At 45.5% G+C, this 24,400-nt stretch overlaps 1 protein-coding gene across 5 annotated transcripts in view; it reads left to right on the top strand.

Moving 5' to 3' along the window:
• The window catches only part of ZDHHC2 (zinc finger DHHC-type palmitoyltransferase 2), a 735,003-nt gene that overhangs the window by 292,852 nt on the left and 417,751 nt on the right, over positions 1-24,400 (top strand). For all 5 annotated transcript variants that reach the window (XM_069200622.1, XM_069200616.1, XM_069200600.1 and 2 more), the window contains exon 6: positions 4,163-4,195. In XM_069200622.1, the coding sequence (XP_069056723.1) occupies positions 4,163-4,195 (33 nt within the window). The remainder of the gene's footprint in view (positions 1-4,162; positions 4,196-24,400) is intronic.

The following is a 24,400-nucleotide window of genomic DNA, read 5'->3' as shown; positions in this document are numbered from 1 at the left end:
TGGAGGGGTGGTCAACCTGCCAACAGCAAGCACCTTGTGAAACTTTGAAATTTTGCATTAAGTTGTAGCCCTTAACCGTAAGGCACCTGAAACCTGATGCTTAAGGCATACACATCAATGCTTTGTTGAGTTCTTTGTCTGACTTCAATAAGGTGGTGCTGCTGTTTCTCACTTTAAGAAAGTCTTAACCTTTTTTAACAGAAATCACATTGTATTCTAGGACTTCAAATGTTGCTGTTAACATTGTTACTATGGTCTCAAAACCCCCAGCAGTAGAGATGCAGTTGAATTAAAAAGCTTGGGTTAGCTCAAGGTCTCACACATTACAATGGGACACGCTGTAGCTATACATTTTGTTGGTGTGTGAAAAGTCTTGTGTCATATTTTCACCACTATCCCATCTACATGGTGACAGCAGTCTTTTTCGCAAATACCTGTCAGTACATCTTTCATCAACTGTTAAAGCCTGTAGTGTTTGGCAGGTGACATATCAATACTGACTTATAAGAAAGGGGGCTGATGTACCAATGTCTGTGTTTGACTCTCATGAACCAGTTAGTGAAATAATTAAAGACTGCCAAAACATAAAATGTGATTTTAATATTCACAGATTCTCTTCAGTGTATAAAATAATTAAATCAGCCCTAATCATTCTTTAACCTCTGCACCTTTAATCCAAGCATGCACAACCAGAGGAAATAAAAGGAAGAAGAAGCAATATTTTAGTGACATTCCTAAACAGCACAACTGAAGCAGCGTAATCTTAGACTAGCCTTTCTTGCTGCTGCCTTGAATAATAAAGTTACATTGTTTTGGCCCCTTCAGTCTCTCACTTTCCTTTATTTCAATTATATTTTAGGTTGTGTGCAGGTGTTTATCGGTGTTTATGTGTTAATACCCATATGGTCTGTTTCCCTTTTGGTGGAGTTTTATAAGTTATTATAGGCTTAAACCTAAACAAGATAGCATAAATGTAACACTTTTTAAGGCATGATTTCATTTTGGGAATAACTAGCAAATTATTGGTAATTTAAAATCCTATGTAATAGTCAAGTCGGATTCAAAATCACTATTTTTAAAATATCATTTTAGAAAGTTAGCATTTTTCTGCCTAAAGCATCTAGTAGCTCTTTCAAAGTTAATTACCAACTGTCGCCTGGCAGTCTGTTGGGTGGTGTGAATTGTTCCCAGGAAAGGAAATAAAGGGGCCTTGGCTGGGAGAAGCTGTGATGTCCTCCTGACAGGATGGCATAGGGGATGTGCCCACTAGCTGCACAAGCTTCAAAGAATATCTCTGTCACAGGAAGATGCAACTCACACCTAGGCCTGCCCCTACCATTGTTCACATAGCTACAGTGACACCAATCCCAGTGGGGGGGGAGTCAATTCCCGAACTGGTTTGCAGGGTGAGTTCCTCATTTCCCTATACACACACCTCAGGGGTGTTTCTAGAGCTCTGACCAGAGGAGGAAAGATAACGTTGAATTTTTGGAGAGCAGTTTACTGTGGGATTATTTAGGGCCAAACCCGGAGGAAATTATGTTGAAGTGGATAGGTTTGTCCCTAGGAACATTTTTTCCTATTGGCCAGGGAGTTTATTTCACTAGAGCCAGATGTAAAAATGGCACACCTAGATGACCTCTTCAGAACACTGCTGGACCTGAGAAAGACAGAGCAAGGAGTGCAGCTACTGATCCTCCTTTGGGCTTCAGAGCGAGAACTGCACCTACTGTAACCTGTTGAGAGAAACTGCAATGGCTGGACCTCCTCCTGCTTTAACCCAATCCAGAGAAATGAACTCCAAGGACTAGCTTGCTAGCCTTCTGGTAAGCTACATGGGCACAAAAGTAGCTAGAAGCCTGAAGAGCCCAGCTGACCAGTTCCAACTGGATGTGCCCTGAACCCTGCTGATGGCTTCCTCTGGAGTGAATCCTGACTCCGCCAAGTTGTGTCCTGAAGTTCCTGTTGCCCCTGGATAGGTGTTGTCAAAGTGTACTCATCCTGCCTAACCCTAAAAGCTAGGACTTAGACACAGTTCCAAGGAGAATCAAAGGTTACCACCAGACTGCCACCGACTAGTAGCCATCGACACTGCTTGTCAGTCGCAATTTGCTGGTTTGCTCCACTGAAAAGATCCTGGCTTCCTAAAAGGCACCAAAAGTATCCAGCGGGTGAGGGACCTTCGCTTGGCGTGAATTCAAAATGTCTCCCAAATTTTTCACTAAAAGCCATTAGCTTTACTAGGACTTTGTCCGATGGCTAGCTAACCTCATGCATCCCATCTCAGTCACAGCCTGCTGCCTTACCCATCTGAGGATTTTGCACTTCCATTACAGAGACTAAGTCAGAGGTAAATAATTTGACCAGACCAAGCCTGATCCCTGTATCTGACCCACATCAAATCGCTGTAAGCATTAATTTTTGATTTTGGCCTGGCCTAGCGCAACCAGATGCCTGCAGTTTGCACTAGAAACTTATACAACATTTTAAAACCCTATCTTCGGTTCCCTACTTCTGATTTTGCCATTTGGATTTCTGTTCTTTCATTACATTTTACTCTATTATTATAAATTGGAGTGGGATTTTTATTGTGTTGTGTTTTCTACTTGTTGACTATTTCTAACTGATAAATGCTTCACACATTTCTCTTAAGTTAAGCCTGTCTGCTCTGATCTACAGCTACCAAGAGTTAAGCTTAGGTTTCAATTGTTGAGATCTAACTAGACCTAATAAGAGATAGTACCATTGTTACTTGAAGAGGACTTCCACCCACTTCAACTAATAATCCACTTTCTCACAATGAGTTTCTAACTCACCTGCCTGCACAGGACAGCTTCACAAATTGGCTTGGTGGCACTGACATCGTCTTCATGAAGAGGCATATTATTAGAGACATTGTCACTGTGTAATAGCTATACAAAGTGAGAGATAGATAGATAGATAGGCAGACAGAGAGGGTATAGGCTCTTGTACCCAATGAACCTAAATCTTGACACTATAAAGATAGTGCTATAACTGCAAAGTTAGTGCAGCAGAGATATAAGGCCTGAGTCCTGGTAACATTCTATCAGAAAGGTCAGTCTTCAGAAAACAAATGTCGATAAGGCATCCATTATCATAGAGCACACTAAGATCATGATCCCCATTTATCATTCTTTCAGGGCTAATCTCTTCTATCGAACGTTAAAAAAAGAACTGAAATGCCTGCTTCTTCAAAGTGGCTTTCACCTGTGAAGTGTTACTAGCTGACCATCCATTGGTTCTACCATTAAACCCTGTACATTTTGCATGTTCTATATTATATAGAACTTTTTTAAACTTGTTTGATGTGAACTCTATTATATCCAGGGCCATTGGAAATAATGTGAGCTAACGTGCAGCGTGGCAATTTTTATATAATTATAGATATACTGCATTTGCCGTGTAATCCATCATGTGCAGCATAGTCTACAGATTCTAACAAAAAAAAGTTTCTAGCTCAAATGGTTCAAAAGTTATTAAAAATGCAGCAATATGTGTTGCTGTGCAGTGAATGACCTTTTGCAAAGATGGAGTGATCACCTTTCTGTTGCTTATTGCTATATTTGGATATCAAACTGGTACTAATGAGGTGCAACCAATGCCCAGACAGTGTTTACCAAGTTGAAAAATGACGAAACAATGAAGTAATACGGTTGCAAAATGTGCTGCATTATGCTGCATAATTCGACTTATCTTGCCACATCATTTACTCAGCTCTGCCACATAACTTACCCCTCTCCTGCCGCATAATTCCAGTGGCCCTAATTTTATAGTTCTACGTTTAATTATCTATATATATGTATATAAATATAGGATTCTCAGATTTTCCTTTTAATGCCTATTGACAATAATTACCCAGATCATGGATGATCTTTTCAGATATGTCGTTCAGTCAGTTACAGGATGAATGCTATTACTGTCATGCACAGAACCCTGTTTGTTCAATAGATTACATGAATATCCTGTTGTCCAAAATTGCACTGTTCCACCTAGCAAAGTGTTTACATGTTTTTTTAAATATTATATACGTAAACGTAAAAAAAAGTAAAAAATAAAGATTCACTGCAAAAGACTTATAAACTTTGTCGTCTTCTGCAATGTTTTGCAACTATATAAATTCATCTGTTTCTTATCTCTCTAGATGTATTTTGAAAATGGATCACCACTGCCCTTGGTAGGTATCCTGCGGCCACAAGTTAATATATGTCATTATTTTTTTATTAGATTTACATCTACCATCACAGGGGGAGGTGTTCTGCTGTATGTGATAGTACACTAGACAACAGAAATAAAATTATTAGAAAGAGCATTGTTCAACCATGTTTCTGCCAGCGTAATTATATCAGAAAAATGAATTGTGATCTTCTTTTCCTCAAATGTATTTTCTGATTATTTTTCTTTGGTGTATTTTTGAAGTATTGGGGATGGCATAGAAATACCACACTGACTCCCTCTAGCCTGGAACATTAAATATCCATGTTGCACAGTTGTTTCTTATAACTGTAATTAGTCCGCAGGGATGGCAGGGTAGAAGAGAACTGACACCTTTATATGGCTATCATTTATTCCATCTTATTTAATGGTGACTATTCCAAATCGACCATAATTGTATTATGGGTAGACAGTGATTCTATTGCAAGTCATTTATCTCCAGTGCTAAGAGGTAGACTACATTTTTCAAATCAGCCAATAAGGAACTCCACTAGAGAGGACATTAATGGATTCTATAAGGCCTGGGTGTAATTCAAGTTAGCTGGTGACGTGGTTCACTGAGTTGAAACACCCTTACTTGAACATCTGCTGGAATGAAATGTCCCTGGTGACATTTTTTGCTGACACAAAGCCAACATTTTGAAGCATGGAAAATGGAAAACCCCTTGCTGGTTGGGTGCCACCCTGCCCTGCGCAGGCCCTTTTGGCTAGGACCACCGGCCTGCAGTGTCTGGGCCTCCCAGTCAAAAGTCATGCCTTCATTTGCCTCTCATGGGGGAATACCAGAGCTGTTCAGCCCGTCGGAGCCCGTAGGAGCCCCAGACTCCTCTTCCATCCAAAACCACCCGGTCTGGAATCTGCCCAGTGGCTGGTCCTTCACGTGGGGCCATCTCCACTCTCCACCCCGAAGAGACACAATAGTCTTCCCCAGTCTGCAGCCACCATGTCCAGGGTAGGAACTGTCACTTCAGTCCATTGTCTAAGGGTGCCTGCTTTGGTGCCTTTCACCTTCCTGTGGCCGAGCGTGGGAGGGCTAAGGGAGTGTTAAGTTCCTAGCCAACACCCCTCCCCACCTTGAGCCTGCCTGGGAAGCCATTTGCTCGGACTATTAAGCCCCCACAAAGTCATCAGGCTGACTAACCGCCAAGGGGTCAATGATTGGCCAGCTACTAACTCCAAAAAGCATGTCATACACTTGAGTTAGTCTTGTCTAATAATAAAGATACTATTGTAGATGATGCAATCCCTCTAGTATGGACATACTATTGTGCAATTACTTTTTCTATCTGGATTAATATAGAAATGTGTCTTCCAGAGTGTTATCTTTCTTCTATGCATACTAGACACAGGCCGAACAATCCCTCACTGCATACATTCTTTAACATCTTGCAAAAATCCAAACTCAACTTTAGTGAGTTGATACCTGACTTCAACACACAATATAACCAATAAATAACCAGTCAATAGAATAGTTCAGTGCTGTAACCTTGAACTCACTCAAGCTTTGACTTTACAAGCCCAGGTATAATCAAAAATTGAGGGAAGTCAATCAAAAGTGTAAATTGGCCTAGACAAAATGGTACTACTCCTGCGTTGAGTAAACCCAATAGTAAGCTACCATAATATCTTATAATAGCCTAATTAGAAAACTTTGGACCAATTTCATTGCAGCAAAAATGATCCACTCTTCCAATCCCACGAAAGACATTTTTAAGATAGTAAATTCCCTAGACAACCCCATTTGCTTAAACAATTATAGCACTCCTACACAGGATCTTTGTGATTCTCTTGCTAGGTTAATCCTTGAACCTTGAAATAAAATCATCATTATTTGTGATTCAATGGCAGTAACCTGTCTCACTCCAGTTCAGTCCCCTCTTCACCTATGCTGTCTGTTTTCAATCCACCAATTGAAGAAACAATACATAAACTCCTTCTCAATATCAAATCAGTGTCCCCGCGGGATCCATGTTCAGCTTTTATAATGCAACCAGAAGCTCAAATTACTGTATCTGTTCTTACCTAACAATACAATTAATCGCTCCTACTAGGAGATGTACACAATAAATGGAAAACAGCTACAGTAACACTACTACTAAAAAGAATTGACACTGGATACCTCAATATTAACTAACTATAGACCAATCTCTCTGCCATCCCTCCCTCAAAATCGCAGAAAAAGTTGGGTATTCACAGTTATTGTGTTTCCTGGAAGCCAACATCGTACTGGACAATCAGGATTCAGTTAGTACAACAGTACTGAATCAACCCCTCTCTCCATTCTTGATGACCTTTGGCTGATGCAGACCAGGGTGGCTCTCTTGTCCTGGTTCTGCTAGATGCTGTCAGCAGCATTTGACACGATTTCACAGAGTATACGTTTGGATAGATTGTACCAATATGGGCTCCAGGGGTTAGCTCTAGCATGGATTTAAGATTACTTACTTACTTACAGGACATAAGAGTTTTCACAGTCTTCCTTTTACTCCTCTTTAAATGCTGTCACATCAGGACTACCAAATGGCTCGTAGCTGAGCTCAAATATATTTAATATGTATATTGCCCCATTAGCTAGATTCATCGAATGATATGATGTCACATTTATGACATATGCTAATGATACCCAGCAACTTGTACGCACTGATCATTCCTCATCATCCCCAAACAAAGTGTTCGCAACTGCCTCTTAGCGGTAGTATCTTGGATGACAAGACACTTTCTAAAAGTCAACAAAGAGAAAACAGAAATGTTGACAGTGGGTACCAGTTTCATTGGCTTGTGGTCCTCAGGCTTAGGTGTTTTTCCCATTCCGGTAACTGAGGTACCTAACTTCGGTTTCTGGTTTGCCATATCTCTTAGCCTATCATGTCAAAGCAATAAAGTGTCCTCAACTTGCTTGCTTCAATTATCTTAAGCTGCTTAGAAAAATCCTCCCTTTCCTAATCAAATATTCAGACAACTGATATTTAAAGCAGTAGTTCTTTCACAACTGAATTATTGTAACTCACTCACGCTTTCTTTGCAGCAGGCAAAGTAACCCTCTCTGCTACTTTATGATGAATCAAACTGCCACCAGACAAAACTGATCTCTCTCCAGCAGGAACATTAATCACCAGAGTTATCTTGGCATTTTATTGCTGCCTGAAAACTGCTGGATGTAGAAGGAACTCTACAACAGGTGTTTTTAAAACATGTTATTTCTAAACACAGCGGCCCTTCGAGGTCATAGCTTGGTGCGGCTACACCAGGCGCACTGCCCTTATGCTGGCCCTGCTCATGAGTACTCTTCGGTGACCATCCTGTCTTTTGCTTCCCAGCTCCATGTCACATAGTCGATTGTCATCCTTCCATTTTCATATGTCCGTGTTTTCCAAGTGCTCTCTGTTGCCGTATTCTTTTTGCTGCCTTTATGCTTCAATGTCTCTTGGACTATTGATGTGGCTACCTCTCTGCCTATTGTACCTGTCACAATGTGCCACACTAGTTTCAGCTGCAGCTCTCCTCCATCACTGAAAAAGTATATCACCAGCATTAGTTGCTCACTGGTCTAATAGAGTATTAAAGGAGCCTTTTACGAATGAGTGGGTAGTAGAATACAAAACAGCACCTGAAAATCTTTATCTAAAGCGCAGACTTCTTCATATTCTCTCCCTACAAACCTCTTTGAAATTTCATTTAATGGGACTTGATCTGTGTGCCATTCCTGCCTCACAAATGAGCAATGTGAAAAATATATTACTGATGTTGCATCGTTAAACTAAATGCATACATGTAAACAAATGCAAGCAAATACCAACAGTAGAGTCAAAATAGGTAGAGAATGAAGTCTTTGTGACATATTGGGAGAGGTGAAGAGTTGAAAAGAAGACTTGGAGGAACTTCAAGAGCTAATAGAGCTTCCAAAAAGAGAAACTAAATAGTGATTATGAAAGTTATAAGGAAGTTGAAAAGAATTTACATCAATTTAGAGAATTGGCAAAAAAGATTTCTAATAAAATTCCAAATATTCGACCCAAATCTTGGCAAAAAGTGTTAACTGCAGTTTAGTTTGCAGGATAGTGTTTCTAGCAAAGCATTGCATTCCGCCAACTGTCAACAGACACCATTTTTGCCATTCCAGTTTTATAAATAAAACATTAATCAGTGTTGGGGGGGGGGGGGGATGAGTTGATATACACATCAATCAGTGTTCATTAGTTCTGTTAAGATAGGGAAGGTACTAGCGAATCAGAGAAGCTGTAGAGAACGTTATTTGAGAGTCACTACCAGTTCCGTCCTGTCTTTGATTTCTAGCCATCAGTCATTTATTTAAAGAACAATGGATAAAGATGTGAACATAGCCAGCATCCCTAAGATGCAGGTGTTCGGGTTTGCCTAATATATTGTTGAATTTTTTGATGAATTTACAAAACTACTCTTTGGTAATTTATGGCAAGGTACTGCACCCTCTCCATGCCTTTGTACAAGCCTTGCATGGCCTTCATTGGTGTGCAGGAACACTTAACACAGAGCTCGGCTTGAAGCCAGCTCCTACTCCATCAAACAAGTTGTGTAGTTCCATCAGCTTTTAACAGCATGCTCCTGCTGAAACCTCTGTTCCACTGAACAAACAGAGCATGGCCTTGAGGGGGTTATCTGCACCTCTGAGATCACCCACAACCTACTTGGGGTAAGAGGCTGCTACACGTGCTGTTATAGACCGCAGTATGACTTTCAGGATGTATGATCCGCTGCCTGCATCTTGCAAATGGCCATTGGAACACACATTTTTAAATGTTTCTAGCCAGTCAGTTTGACAGGAACCTCAAATACTCAGAGGGCCTTATTCTGAGTTTCCGCTGCCACCAAACTCGCACGTTCGGAAGACCGCCAGTGCGGCCTTCCTCCTACTGGGCCTATTCAGAGTTTCACACTGGGCCAGTGGGTGAAAACAGAGTTTCCACTTGCTGGCCCAGCGGGAAACAGGCCATAACATTGACGCCGTAGCAATGTAGTGGTGCGTCTGGTGTGACAGCACCCATCATGCTTTTCACTGCTTGTAAATCAGGCACGGAGCTGCCCATGGGCAAGTGCATGCCCAGTGCATGGGAGGTGCCCTCATGGAGCCCTCGGCACCCCGTCTCCACCAGTCTTTGCATGGCAGTGAAAGCACCATGCAAAAGCTGACAGGCACGGGGGTCGTACTCCCCAGGGCAGCGCTGCCCTTGCAGATTCAGACCAGCAGCACCGCCAGGCTGCTTTTGCCACGGTCGTAGTGTGGAGGTCGGACTGCCACTTTGGCGGCAGTCCCACTGCCACCGCGAGTGGGCCCATCTTAAGACGGCCACACTCGTGAGGACGCCCGGAGTGTCTATAGGTCAGGTTTAGGATGAAAAAATAAAATCCCTCTTTAGTAGGGTCTGTCTATTTTTCAAATGTATTGTCTTCGAAGAATTCGGAATCAGGAATTTGTGAATAATCTGAGGATAAACTGTCAACATATATACAATTCCCGAGTGATTCTCCCTTCAAAGCCCACCCGTCACCTTTTTTGTAATGCCAATATTGTTTTTTAAAAGTCTGAATGGATTTATTTTAAAACAAAAGTTTATTATTTGTAATGTGCAACAATATTAGAACCATAGCTTCAATAACAATAACAATATAAGAGGCACAGAATGTTCAAAATAAGATACAAAAACCCATCCTGAATATAACACATAATTAAGAAGTTAAAAACAGGCAAGTGGTTAAGAAACCACAAAAGGCACTGTCTGTCAAGAGCAAAAGGATGTAAGCTTAGATACACCCATGCTCTCTCAGAGTCTACTGGCCAGGCAGCTTCAGGGAAACAGTTTGGTTCTCAGGATTGAAGAATATGCTGTTTAGGATTTAGATGCTGTCTGGCTGTAATTCCACCTGAGACTTTCGGTGCGCATTTTCCCAAAGATGTATGTCTGAAACCATTAAAAATATATCTCCAAACTTAGTGAGGTACAATTTGGGATTAATTATATCAAAAGAGGTTCACTGGCTGCCGTAGGAACAAAAGGTTTGGTCAAAACTTTGGCACTTTGCTGTTTGCTTCCTTCCTAACACAGCCCACTGAATATGATTTTGCTTTTCCTCTGTCAGCCAGTTCAGTTTGGACCTTTTGACAGATACATGTTCATTTTTCTTTAAAATGTAGATAGTATGAATAGCTCAATGATTCAGTAGTTGCAGTTTGTGTCTCCGTTTTATTTTGAAAGGCCCAAGTATGCAGCAATCTAATACTACAGTCTAGATATCACCACCGCTTTTACCAGTAACCTGAGGTAGCAATAGTCATCAAAGGGGAATATTTCACAAAGCATATCATGATCCATTAGTCCTCAAGATAGTGGACCTTTTCATGATATCCAACTCACCAATTTTAGAGCCTTGTATAAGGCAGAAACCGGACTGGGGCCCTCATTACAACGGGTTGCTGTGCCAGTCGGACCACTGGCAATGCGGAGATCCAGCCTCCACATTATGACTGTGGCAAAAGCGCCATGGTCAGACCGCCAGCACTGTGACTTCTTTGCCGGCAAACAGTGTGGTGTGATAGTGGTCGTAACCTGCCAGGGAAGCGCTGCGTCCGCCCGCTTTTGCATGGCAGCTCCACCACCAGGCAAATGCTGGCAGAGACGGGGTGCCAGGGGCCCCATGTGGCCCCCTGCACTGCCCATGTACTTGGCATGGGCAGTGCAGGGACCCCCATGGGCAGCCCCATCACATTTTTCACTGCCTGAATTACAGATAATGAAAAGCGCAACGGGTGCTGTTGCACCCAACCTACCGCAACATTGCTGCTGGCTCGATTATGATCTGGCGTCAATGTTGTGGGTAGTTTCCTGCTGGCCGAGCAGGAAACTCATAATAGGGTCAGCGGCCGGAAGACCGAACTGGCAGTCTTCCGACCTAACGAGTTTGGCGGGCAGCCTCTGACACCCACCAAACTTGTAATGAGGCCCTAAATGTCCGCCAAAAAGCTGCCTTGTTCTATGTAGTGTTGTAGTTGATAGACAACCTCTGATTCAAAAATATAGATCTAAAGTTGGAGGGGGGAGGCATAAAGCTTAGTTTTTTTTTCTAGTAGTATGAGTGCTACTACTTGTTCAAGAGCTTTTGGTTATTGACCTCTTTAGTGGCATGATAATGCATATGATGTTTTTGGCATAGCTTGCACTTCACCTATCATGGAGCAGGGAATGACTCAGTGACGGTTCCATCTTTTTCATAAATAAATAAAGCATATCATCTTTTAAATAAAGTGATCTGTAGGCCCAGGAAAGCACTTCAAATCGGTATCTTGGTACGCCTTGATTCTAGCTTGCAGATCTTTGATTTCTCATGGTAAATAGAGTTCTAAGGAGTCAGAGAGCGCTAGTGATGGTATTGCCCTTGAATGCTGCTCATTGCTAGCCAAAGTTAATTATGGGAATATTTTGAATAATTGATTGGTGGAGTTTTTGGCAGTTGAAATTCATGCATTGTAATACTCTACCTTTCCCTTCTAATAGCTTTACTACAGTGAATGTAACGTGTTTAAATCATAGGGCCTGATTTATATTTTGGCTGACAGGTTACTCCATCACAACAGTGATGGATATCCCGTCTGCCGAAATCTAAAACCCACAGAAAAATATGGGATCTATATTTCGGCGTAAGTCGGGGGGGATCTAAATCAGGCCCTTAGTCTGTGATTAGGATCTTGACACTTGCCCCAAAGATGCTCCAGCTGCTTCCATTTTTTTCTTTTTTAGATCAGAAAACTGCAGTTTGGAACAGTTTGATGATTCATCATTTGCAACAATAAATATTTTCCTAGTTGTGCTGTGTGTTATAATTTCCTATTACTTTTGTTGGAGAAGTTGGTAGTGATGGTATTGGTACTTTAGTAATGTGAAGGAAAACGGGGGATGCAATATAGACTGGAAGTATGTTAGTTGGAGTCATTTGTATGATATCCTTTTTTAGTAACCATTGTGATCTGAGGCAGCTTGCCTCGTTTGGTATTATATAATGGGGTAAAAACTATAGAGATTTTAGGAACCAAAGCTGTCACATAATGCCAAAAATCAGAGGCTAATTTTCACTGTCTATGTGGGTGTTAAAATCAACCAGGATGTGGATTTTTTTTTTACTACTGAGTTCTTGATGTTGTTCACAGAAACTTTGCAACTTGAAAAGAAGTACCTTGTTATGATTTATGGGATCAAGTACTGTGGCCAGTGCACGTAATATCGCCTGTTTTGCATTTCACTGTCAGATGTTTGATTTACTGCTAGAGTGGTATTGATACTTTAGTACAGTGAAAATGTCTGGAATATTTTAACGCCAGTCCATGCGCTTTCCTCTTTGTATGACTATAAGCAAAGGCTAAGCTTTACGACTGATTGTAAAGTTACTAAATAATGATCATGCAAAATGGTTTCTGTAATGGGTAATACCTGGATGTTATGTGAGTTAATAATGGCAGCAATATAAAGAGAAACTGAACATATGCAGAGCCTCTGGCCAAGTCCTACATCCAACCCACCATGGGCAGCCAACCTGCTCTGTACATGGCAAAAGGCCATCCTCATTGAGGGACAGCCCCTTTTTTCTATTTCAAAAAAATATTTTTGGATCTGTGGATCTGCCTTGGATCTTCAATTCCAGGGACAATCCATGGATACACCCCAGGTTTGAGGAGGAGGTCCTTGCAAAGAACCATAGATCCAGGCGTGGATCTGGGAACACCATGAAAAAAATATTATTAAACCCCTCCTAGTGCATTTAGTGATCAAAGTGTGCCTACCTTATCCCTTACATGCCCTTTTAATTGTTTTCAGCATTCAGGATTAAGGGCCTGATTTAGATATTGGGAGTGTTACCGCCAAGCTGCGTAGGTGGTGGACCCAAGAAAACTGCCAAGTTGACATGTTCTGCCCACTGTATATAGATGTTATAGCTCTGCAAGCAGAGGACTGGTGATGGATACCTGACAGAAAGAGACGTGGTGGGACCCAATGGGCTTTGTACAATGGCATGGGCTATGGAACAGAGGTAAGTGACACACACACACACACACACCTGTACCTTAGCCATATGTGTTCCCTTGCACTACACACTACACAGCACACCACACACACACCATCACCATTACAATTCCAACACAACACATGCCGTACATGCCAAAAACACACATTGACATTCATCCAATAACACAACACACACACTGTTAGAAATGGGGTCTCTGGTTGGCAGTCAGTTTGCACTCTCTCCAAGCAGGAACACTCACTCTAGTCAGGGTAAGGGAGATACACACCTAGGATAACCCCTGCTCACCTCCTTGACAGCTTGGCACAAGCAGCCAGGCTTAACTCAGAGGGAATGTATAAAGTATTTGTACAACCACACAGTAACACAGTGAAAAAAACACAAAAGGAATCAACACCAGTTTCGAAAAACAGCTAATATTTATCTGAGTAAAACAAGACCAGAACGACAAAATCCAACATACACAAGCAAAGTTATGAATTTCCAAATATTAAACTTAAATATAGTGCTTAGAAACACAAATGCTTCAATTTGGTGTTATCATGGGCTCATGACTGAGTCGTTCCCAACAATTCGATACCAATGGCGCTGGTCATGGAGTCACATTGACCTCAGGTACAAAACCTTGTGAAAGTGAGGAAAGAAGCTGGTGCACGGAGTTAGGGAGGGAGGCTTCACTGGATCTGGTGCAGCGTTGGTTCCGGTGCTGCAAAGCAGAGGAGCAGAGGCTTCAGAGTGAGGCGTTGGGTCCTTGCTGCAGAGCGGTAGAGACGAGGCGTCGTCGGTGTGAAGCGTTGGTTTTTTACGCTCTAGTGGGGTTGATATCCGGCAGTCAAGACGCAGTGGGGTGACTTCACATGGTCGCGGTCACGCCACAAAGCTGCAGGTGCCACGGTGGAGTCTGGTGTCACGGAGAAGTTGATGACGGAGCACTTCAGGACTTACAAAGTCGTGGACTTCAGCAGGACATTGGTGGCATCGGGCCTGTCAGGTCAGTCGGGGTCGTCGCACTTCAACGGGGACCACGGCGTCAGTTGCAGGTTGCGACATGGAATCCAGCAGCAGAGTCAGTTCGGGCATCGTCCAAAGTCGTGCACTTGGTTTTTCTTGTTATTTCAACCAGCTTTCGCTCCCAAGGGCCCAGAAACTGGAGTAGGCACCACCTGGCGAGTTAGAGTCCACAGCAAGGGAACCCAGAGGATGGTAAGTGAAGACTTCTTTACAGGAGGCAAGCTCAGTCCAAGCCCTTGGACAATCTACACAAGCAGGATACACAGCACAGTTCAGACTTTGCCCTCTCTAAGGCAGAAGCAACAACTGCAGGCAACCCAGCAATGCACACACAGCAAAGGGGCAGTACTCCTCCTCCAGCTCTTCAGCTCTTCTCCTTGGCAGAGGTTTTTTTTGATCCAGAAGTGTTTTAAAAGTCTGGGGTTTTGGGTCCACTACTTATACCCGGTTCTGCCCTTGAAATAGGCAAACTTCAAAGGAAAGTCTTTGTTGTTGACAATATCTGGCCTTGCCTAGGCCTGGCCCCAGACACACACCAGGGGGTTGGAGACTGCATTGTGTGAGGACACCCACAGCTCTTTCAGGTGTATGTGTCAGCTCCTCCATTCCCACTCTAGCCCCGGAGACTCATCAGGATATGCAGACTATACCCTAGCTCCCTTTGTGTCACTGTCTAGAGGGAATTCACAAACAGCCCAACTATCAGTCTGACCCAGACATGGATTCCACAACCAAGCAGAGGCACAGAATGGTTAAGCAAGAAAATGCCCACTTTCTAAAAGTGGCATTTTCAAACTGACAATGGAAAAAACAACTTTACTCAAATATGTATTTTTAAATTCTAAGTTCAGAGACTCCAAACTCCAAGTATCTATCTGCTCCCAAAGGGAAACTGCACTTAAAAGATATGTAAAGGCAGTCCCCATGTTATCCTATGAGAGAGATAAGCCTTGCAACTGTGAAAAACACATTTGGCAGTATTTCACTGACAGGACATGTAAACCACACCAGTATATGTCCTACCTTTAACATACACTGCACCCTGCCCATGGGGCTACCTAGAGCCTACCTTAGGGGTACCTTACATGTAAAAAAAGGAAAGGCGTGGGCTTAGCAAGTGGGTACACTTGCCAGGTCGAATTGGCAGTGCAAAATTGCACACACATACATTGCAGTGGTAAGTCTGAGACATGTTTACAGGGCTACTCATGTGGGTGGCACAATCAGTGCTGCAGGCCCATTAGTAGTATTTGATTTACAGGCCCTGGGCACCTCGTGCACTTTACTAGGGACTTACTAGTAAATTAAATATGTCAATCATGGATAAACCAATCACCAATACAATTTAGAAATAGAGAATGTGCAGTTTAGCACTGGTTAGCAGTGGTAAAGTGCAAAGAGTCCTAAAGCCAACAAAACAGGTCAGAGCAAATAGGAGGAAGGAGGCAAAAAGTTTGGGGGTGACCCTGCAAAAATTGACACTGCACCTACACATGGCACAACCACAACACAACTACACACTCAGCTTCAAAGACACACTTCCACACAACCACAACTACACACATCATACAATGTCTGCCACACAACAGCAACACTCACCTGAATGTGTCACACGGCAATACAACATACAGAACAACATTGACCCCACTTGCAAGTGACACACATACAGCCCGCATAACCACATCACACACACTAGCTCCCTCCACCTCAACCAGCAAATCTACATGCACACATACACATACTGACTCACAAACACAACAGGCAGCACAAACCTACCATTACAGATCCCCTTGCAATGGGCACACATGGACACCGTTGTCAAGTGTGAATGTACCCTCATTATGGTGCCAGTATCAATTTGATAATGAATAATGACACCGCAATGACATGTGTGTATGTGTGCGATATGCATGTTGTACCAGTGTGTCCCCAGCCATGTGTGTGTCATCTGTTGTTTTTGCATTTGTTGCCCCAAGTGGGAAGGGAATGCCCAGACGTTGGTCCCTGCTTACTATGCCACCAGATTCAAGCTAGCCTGGCTGATGAAGGGTGATACTGGTCCTAGGGTGCTTGTTTCAGGTCTAAGGAGGACCTGGCCTGGCAGTTCGGGCTGGACTGTTCCCATGGGGAACAGGGTCAAAACTGATTTGCATATGGCTGGGTCCAAACTGGAATGGCATGGCAAGCAAATAAACTGATGGATTAAACCAAGATCTGTGACTTGGAGTGAATGTTTGATTTGCTCTGCATTCCGTCCATCATCTGTTCTTTTTGCATTTGTTGCCCCAAGTGGGAAGGGTATGCACTGACATGGGTCCAGTGCTTACTATGCCACCAGATTCAAGCTAGCCTGGCTGATGATGGGTGATACCCTGAAATCGGTCCTAGGGTGCTTGTTTCTGGTCTAGGGAGGACCTGGCCTGGCAATTCGGCATGGACTGTTCCCATGGGGAACAGGGTCAAGACTGGTTTGCATATGACTGGTTCCAAACTGCAATGACATGGGAAGCAATAAAACTGGTGGATTAAACCCAGATCTGTGAGTCGGGTGAATTTTTGATTTGCTCTGCATTCCATCCATCATCTGTTGTTTTTACAATTGTCTCCCCGACATTGCATATCACACAGTAATTTAAAAAAAATACTGTGACATGTATATGTCTGCAGTGGTCCCGACCTCCTGTGCAGTGCCCACCCAACATACCCTGGCATTGGGGCATCACTAGCTTCGAGTCTGGCAATGGGGCGTTGTGTTGCTCTGTGGGGTGGTGGAAACAGTGATGGCAGGTGTTCCCTACTCACCTCCAGTCGAAGACGGAGGTCGAATAGGTAAAAAGGTGAGTTTTCACCCCTTTCCTCAAATCTGCAGGGCAGGAAGGGTGGATGGGGCCCCGCCGGCAGCCATTTTTCCTATATCTCGGTCATCACAAGCGGTGTTTCTTGGCCAGGGCTAAAGTTCTAAATACGGCGGGCGGACCGTCATGGTGGCAGACAGGTTTTTGGTAGAAAAATTTACGGTGGGATGGTTACCACCAAGCCCTGAGTCCTGTAATGGCTGATTAGCTGCCACAACATTGAAAGAAAATGTTGTGGCAGCTAATCAGATCTTTAGAAGACTACATGACCCTATGTGTCTCTAAAATGTTCTGAGATTTAACTGCTAACTTCTCAAAAACTACTGAACCTATTTATACAAAATCAACAAAATCATAACACTTGAGTAAAGTTCTAACTTTGTGCCAAGTTTGGTGTATTTCCATTCAGCAGGTTTTTTTGTGTATCGTACATGAAAATATCCTACTGGAATTCAAATGACAAATAGTACTTTTGGCACATCCACTTTTTATTACCCATGTTTGATGGATCGACACAAACTGTCCATGAAGGAGTCAATGTGGATAGACAGTCTTCTCAGACTGCAGATGGCACTATTAAGTGTTTTCAAATGTTTACTATGAGGGCATGAATTGCAGCTATGTTTCTCCTTAAGAAGCTTCAAATTTTGCATGCATGGGCATTATTTTTGTAGAGTCTTGTGCAGATTTGTAAAACGGCATTTCAACATTATTAAAAACAATGCCTCTCTTGTGGAAACTCTGACTTAACCATAACTACAGAGGCACTGCAGCCATGTTTGTGGTACATACATATATATAAATATTATTTTTTTAAATATACACATGGACCAATTAGGTGCTAATACATTGATATTCAGGGCAACAGTCATTCAAGAGACTAAGTAGAAGCAAGATCAAAGACAGTGAAGCCAATGACATCACAGTAACACAATTCCTTCATTAACAACTAATTAGGAGACCACATTAAAGTCTCAATGCCATCCTTCAAGCAAACTCTTAAGATCAGTTGCAAAGCCCACGTGCATTGCACCCAACAGAGGTCCAAGTGGGCAGGTACTATTGGGAATGGTGTGCCCGTGCTTCTTTTATTTTAGTTAAAGAGTTCCCACACTTTCATTTTAGAAAATCAGCCTGAACAGTTAATACCGACCTTAAGTCATGTCAAGTTGAAAGGGAGGGAGAGGGTTTCCTGCACTGTGAAGTGAAAAAAAAGACAGGCAGCTACAGAAACAAGCCCTCCCTGCAGGATGCCTGCTGTCTGAAAGAAATGTAAATGTGGTTTATAAACTTTAAGAAACTGGATTATTAATCGGTGGATGGGAATGAATAAGACCACATCTCTGAAGGTAAAACAGTTACCATAATTTAAACCTGGGGCTAAACCCCCTCGTAGCTGTGGCACAGAGCAGACAGGCTTAATTTAGGAGAATATGCAAAGCATTTAGCAGTAGCAAAACAGTTAAAAAGTAAAAACCACCACAATAAAAATCTCAAAATTTACAAAAATAGAGAAAACTCTAATGAGTAAAAAGACACCAAAACAGCAAAAATCCAATAAGGGGAACCAAAAATATGATTTTTTTAAGAATTAAAGAAAAATGTGCCAAGAAAAAGTAAAGCACCAATCAGTAGGCACTGTTTATGCATAACCAGAATGTAGGTGTAATTTAAGACTGATCACGAAGGAGCGCAGCAGATACACTAAGTGAGTTTGTCCCATCAAAAGATTTTACCTTCTGACTTAGGGGGTCATTATGAACATGGCGGTCCAGACCGCCATGCCGGCAGTGGTGAAAATTCTCGCCACCGGCATGGCGGTCTGGACCGCCATATTACGAACACAGGGGGACCACCACAGGTGGTCCTCTGCCACCGCCAGGCAGCCTGACGATGATGGAGTTCTCTGTCCGACAGGGCAGCGCTGCCTAGAACCTGTGTTCCTCCAGCCTTTCCCTGGTGGTTTCCCCCGCCAGGAAAAGGCTGGTGGAATGGGGGCCCCAGCCCTGCCCATGCACTTGGCAAGGGCAGTGCAGGGGCCCCCTTGCACAGCCCCATCGCGCATGTCACTGACCGATTTACGGGCAGTGACATGCGCTACGGGTGCTGCTGCACCCGCCTCACTGCGGCATTGACGACGGCTCCATATGGAGCCATTGGCAATGTCCAGGCCCAGCATTCCACTGGGCCACTGGGCAGAAACACTGTTTCTGCCCGCCGGCCCAGCGGAATGTTGATTATTTGGCCAACAGGGTCCTCTACGGGCTGGCAGTCCTGGTTTAGACCGCCAGCCTGAACAAGGTGGGAAATCCCAGTGTATTCATAATGAGGCCCTTAGTCTCTGAAACAGAAGCTGAATGTCTTCAGTGAGGCAAGGTTGCAGGCTATATCCCTCGAAGTCCTTTTGAAGCCAGTTAGCCACTAGATGAGGTCTCACTGAACCCATTGGCTTTGATGGGTAAGGTTCAGAGTAGGAGAAATTCAAATTTCACGTATGCCAAAGACCTGGCTTCAAGGGCATACTTTTAGAACCTTTGCCCAGTCAAGATTCCTTCCTTGCACTCAGTCTTTTTTTATGGAGCTTAAAATTCTTCAGCGGGGCTGTAGTTATATCGGATGAGTTTCTGGAGTAGCTCCTTTTTGTCACTTGTAAGGTTCCCAGGACCTCAATGACAGCCCTTAGAAGCAGGACTGACTAAAAAGAAGCCACTGGCAGGGTCTAGTGTAAATCAAGTTCTTACTGGTCATTTGGGCACTTCAGGAAAAAGGACTCTTCAAGCTTGTTGTCAGCCAACTGAACATTGGAGTCCATTTATTAGTCCTAGCATAAGTGGGAGAAGGTCCAGGCCTTCAAGTCTCCACACAGGTCTCAAACAGTAGGTCCAGTCCCCTTCTGTTCTTCTTCAGGTCTAGGGAGTGTTCTGATAAACTGTGGCTGAGATGCCAGCTTTTCAGGTTTCTCAAGCCAGTGGGTGAAAGTGACTCCTGAGGACGTAGCCAGGATGGCGGAGAGCTCGGACGCATAACTGAAAGCTCCGCTGCGGCCCGCTAACATGGTATACTAAAATACGGGGGTATGGAAGCACAAGGGGAGAGGAGTCGGGCCTCATGACCTAGCACACTAGCGGGGCACAGAGGAGGAGCTGGCACGTGACATCATCCTTCAAGGATGAGTCAGTCTTGCCCTGGTACTATCTACAATATTAATGCATGTATTGACCTTGCAATAGTGGTGTGGCCATTTGCTTTTGTGGCTAGACCTGGTTGCACGTCCTGGGGGACACAGAAACTGAATAAAGGCCTGTGATTGCACAGGCTGAGCAGCCTTTTTCCTTAATAAGCATACCTGGGACCAGGTGTTTGAGCTCTCCTGTCATCCCTCACCTGGTATTATGACCCCACACATACAATGCCCACCCCGCTAGATGTGAAATGCCCACACTGTGGTACGAAGGGGCTGAATGTTTCCACATGATGTGGATCTGCCCGGCCCTAGAGGCATACTGGATGAGGGTCACAGAAAACCTAGTGAGAGTAATCAATAAACAGATTCCATGTGACCCGGCCTACTGCCTATTGAGCAATTTTCCACACACAGCTAAAATAAAAGCCACAAGTGGATTCCAGGACCTGGGGTTCCTCCGAGCCAAGAGTGAAATAACTCTTTATTGGAAGTCAGGGAGGGGGCCTCAACTAACCACCTGGAGGCAGAAGCTGGAATAGTGGGCAAGCTAATAGGGAGAGGTGCTACTCTGCAAAAGCTGCTGTGTGTAGCTCCCATTAGAGACGGCCAGGGAATGGGAGGGGCTGCTGGAGGACCTGAAACACCCTGATACTCCACACATCCATGCCCAGTGCACCATAAAAATCTGAAAGCGGGAGAGGTTCACCATCCACACGACACTAAGACCAGGTACCCTCAACTCACTCTTCATTACTCTCATAGGACAGAGAAGTAGTGACCCATACTTACACCCTCATGACCCATGAGGCACGTCCAACAATATGCTGGGAGTGTGATGGGGGGACATGGGGCAGATGGGAGTTGGATGAGATGGCTTTGTTGAGAAGCTATATATACAAACACACTGTCAACTTTGGAGTAGACTTTAAATGCTCTTAAACTGCCTGTTGAGTTTTGTATAAAACCAATAAAATCTGCTTACAAAAAAAGAGAGTGACTCCTGAACACTCCCTAACCAATGACAAAAAAGTTCCAGGTGTAACCTTCTCACTTTAGTAGCACATCTTATTTGCCTTACTGCAAACTATCCCACATTGCACAATTCTGCGGTGAATGAAACTTGACATAATTATTCTACCCCTGTAGGGAGCTTGTGAGCCAAGGGTGTGTTTAGGGATATGAGCGGCCCCCTCCTACTCAACTAGACCAAACTGGTCTGGGACCTGCTCCATGTCCCCTTGGGCTGATGCCAAACTGGATACAGTGGGCCTATGGAACAAAAGGCTTCTCTTTCTCGTCTCCTTTTATTTTCATTCATGAATAGGCAGGGCTTACCTGATACCTTTCAAGTTAATGAAGTTTTGGATATCTTACTGTTGTCCTCCCTGAGCAGATATTTGTCACGTAACTCACACCCTGGTCCTTCCTGTGAAAAATGCCTAAGGCACTGTGGCCCTCATTCTGACCCTGGTGGTCGGTGATAAAGCGGCGGCCAAGCCGCCAACAGGCCGGCGGTCTAAAATATGCAATTCTGACCCTGGCGGGAACCGCCAACACAGCCCGCCAACTTAACACTCCGACCGCCACAGCGGTACAAACAAACAGCGCGGCGGTTCCCGCCAACAGCCAGGCGGCAGACAATGTACCGCCCACCCTATTACGACCCACCAATCTGCCACCTTTTCCGGGGCGGGAGCACCGCCGATAAGAACACGGCGGAAACAGACTACGAACGGGAAAACGCTCACCTCTACGCACTCCACGCGAGATTCCGGCAGTATGGAACCAGAGTTGCAGGTCATCCCCGCACTCCTATTCCTGCTCATATACCAGGAGCACGCCCGGCGGCGCGGAAGACATCGGTGAGTACTGCACCTACGACACAGGGGAGGGAAAAGATTACCGGCACACACACACCCACCCACACCCACTACAACACACACATCAATGCATTCCCACAGATCACTGTCACAACCCACAAACCACCCCCCTCCGAAATAATGCAAAGACCAAAAGAAGAGATCATAAACGGCCAGATATATTGAAATATGTACACCAGTAATCCCAATAAATAAATAAACTATGTACAAAATATATACAGCTACTAAATGTAGTCCAACCACTGTCCGTGGATCACAGGGGTCCTGTGCAAAGGGGCAAGGCCCAGTCCCACGACAAGAACTCCACGGAGAGAACACTGCAGGGGCATCAGAAAGAAAATAGGACAGGCACCTCAGGGGGAAGGGAAGGGGGGGCACCTCAGCCACTTGAGTACACGACGCCAGATCCACGAGGGGACTCCATGACCACTGGCCCATCCTGGGGAGAGCAAAGCCACAGTCCATACAGTCCATACAGTGGGTGGCCTGCCCACTGGCCCATCCTGGGGAGAGCAAAGCCACAGTCCAAACAGTCCATACAGTGGGTGGCCTGCCCACTGGGCCATCCTGGGGAGAGCAAAGCCACAGTCCATACAGTCCATACAGTGGGTGGCCTGCCCACTGGGCCATCCTGGGGAGAGCAAAGCCACAGTCCATACAGTCCATACAGTGGGTGGCCTGCCCACTGGGCCATCCTGGGGAGAGCAAAGCCACAGTCCATACAGTCCATACAGTGGGTGGCCTGCCCACTGGGCCATCCTGGGGAGAGCAAAGCCACAGTCCATACAGTCCATACAGTGGGTGGCCTGCCCACTGGGCCATCCTGGGGAGAGCAAAGCCACAGTCCATACAGTCCATACAGTGGGTGGCCTGCCCACTGGGCCATCCTGGGGAGAGCAAAGCCACAGTCCATACAGTCCATACAGTGGGTGGCCTGCCCACTGGGCCATCCTGGGGAGAGCAAAGCCACAGTCCAAACAGTCCATAACAGACCCCACTGCCACTGGAGGAGGCAAGTTGGCCAGAGGACATCCTGCAGCCCTGCCCGAGATAGATCCTGCCCTGCCACGTCTGCCAAAGGGCCAGCGGTTCTTGCCTTGAAGGGCCCAGTTCAGCGGTTCCTGAGACGGCGGGGCCCAGTTCAGCGGTCCTTGCCCTGAAGGGCCCAGTTCAGCGGTTCTTGAGACGGCGGGGCCCAGCGGAGCGGTGCTTGAGACGGCGGGGCCCAGTTCAGCGGTTCTTGAGACGGCGGGGCCCAGTTCAGCGGTCCTTGCCCTGAAGGGCCCAGTTCAGCGGTTCTTGAGACGGCGGGGCCCAGCAGAGCGGTGCTTGAGACGGCGGGGCCCAGCGGAGCGGTGCTTGAGACGGCGGGGCCCAGTTCAGCGGTGCTTGAGACGGCGGGGCCCAGTTCAGCGGTTCTTGAGATGGCGGGGCCCAGTTCAGCGCTCCTTGCCTTGAAGGGCCCAGTTCAGCGGTGCTTGAGACGGCGGGGCCCAGCGGAGCGGTGCTTGAGACGGCGGGGCCCAGTTCAGCGGTTCTTGAGACGGCGGGGCCCAGTTCAGCGCTCCTTGCCTTGAAGGGCCCAGTTCAGCGGTGCTTGAGACGGCGGGGCCCAGCGGAGCGGTGCTTGAGACGGCGGGGCCCAGCGGAGCAGTGCTTGAGACGGCGGGGCCCAGTTCAGCGGTTCTTGAGACGGCGGGGCCCAGTTCAGCGCTCCTTGCCTTGAAGGGCCCAGTTCAGCGGTGCTTGAGACGGCGGGGCCCAGCGGAGCGGTGCTTGAGACGGCGGGGCCCAGTTCAGCGGTTCTTGAGACGGCGGGGCCCAGTTCAGCGGTCCTTGCCCTGAAGGGCCCAGTTCAGCGGTTCTTGAGACGGCGGGGCCCAGCGGAGCGGTGCTTGAGACGGCGGGGCCCAGCGGAGCGGTGCTTGAGACGGCGGGGCCCAGTTCAGCGGTTCTTGAGACGGCGGGGCCCAGTTCAGCGCTCCTTGCCCTGAAGGGCCCAGTTCAGCGGTTCTTGAGACGGCGGGGCCCAGCGGAGCGGTGCTTGAGACGGCGGGGCCCAGTTCAGCGGTTCTTGAGACGGCGGGGCCCAGTTCAGCGGTCCTTGCCCTGAAGGGCCCAGTTCAGCGGTTCCTGAGACGGCGGGGCCCAGCGGAGCGGTGCTTGAGACGGCGGGGCCCAGCGGAGCG

The sequence above is a fragment of the Pleurodeles waltl genome, chromosome 1_2, assembly GCF_031143425.1.
Source record: "Pleurodeles waltl isolate 20211129_DDA chromosome 1_2, aPleWal1.hap1.20221129, whole genome shotgun sequence".
In the NCBI taxonomy this organism is placed as follows: Eukaryota; Metazoa; Chordata; class Amphibia; order Caudata; family Salamandridae; genus Pleurodeles; species Pleurodeles waltl.
Note: the sequence above shows the minus strand (reverse complement) of the source record. Positions and strands in the feature narration are given on the sequence as shown.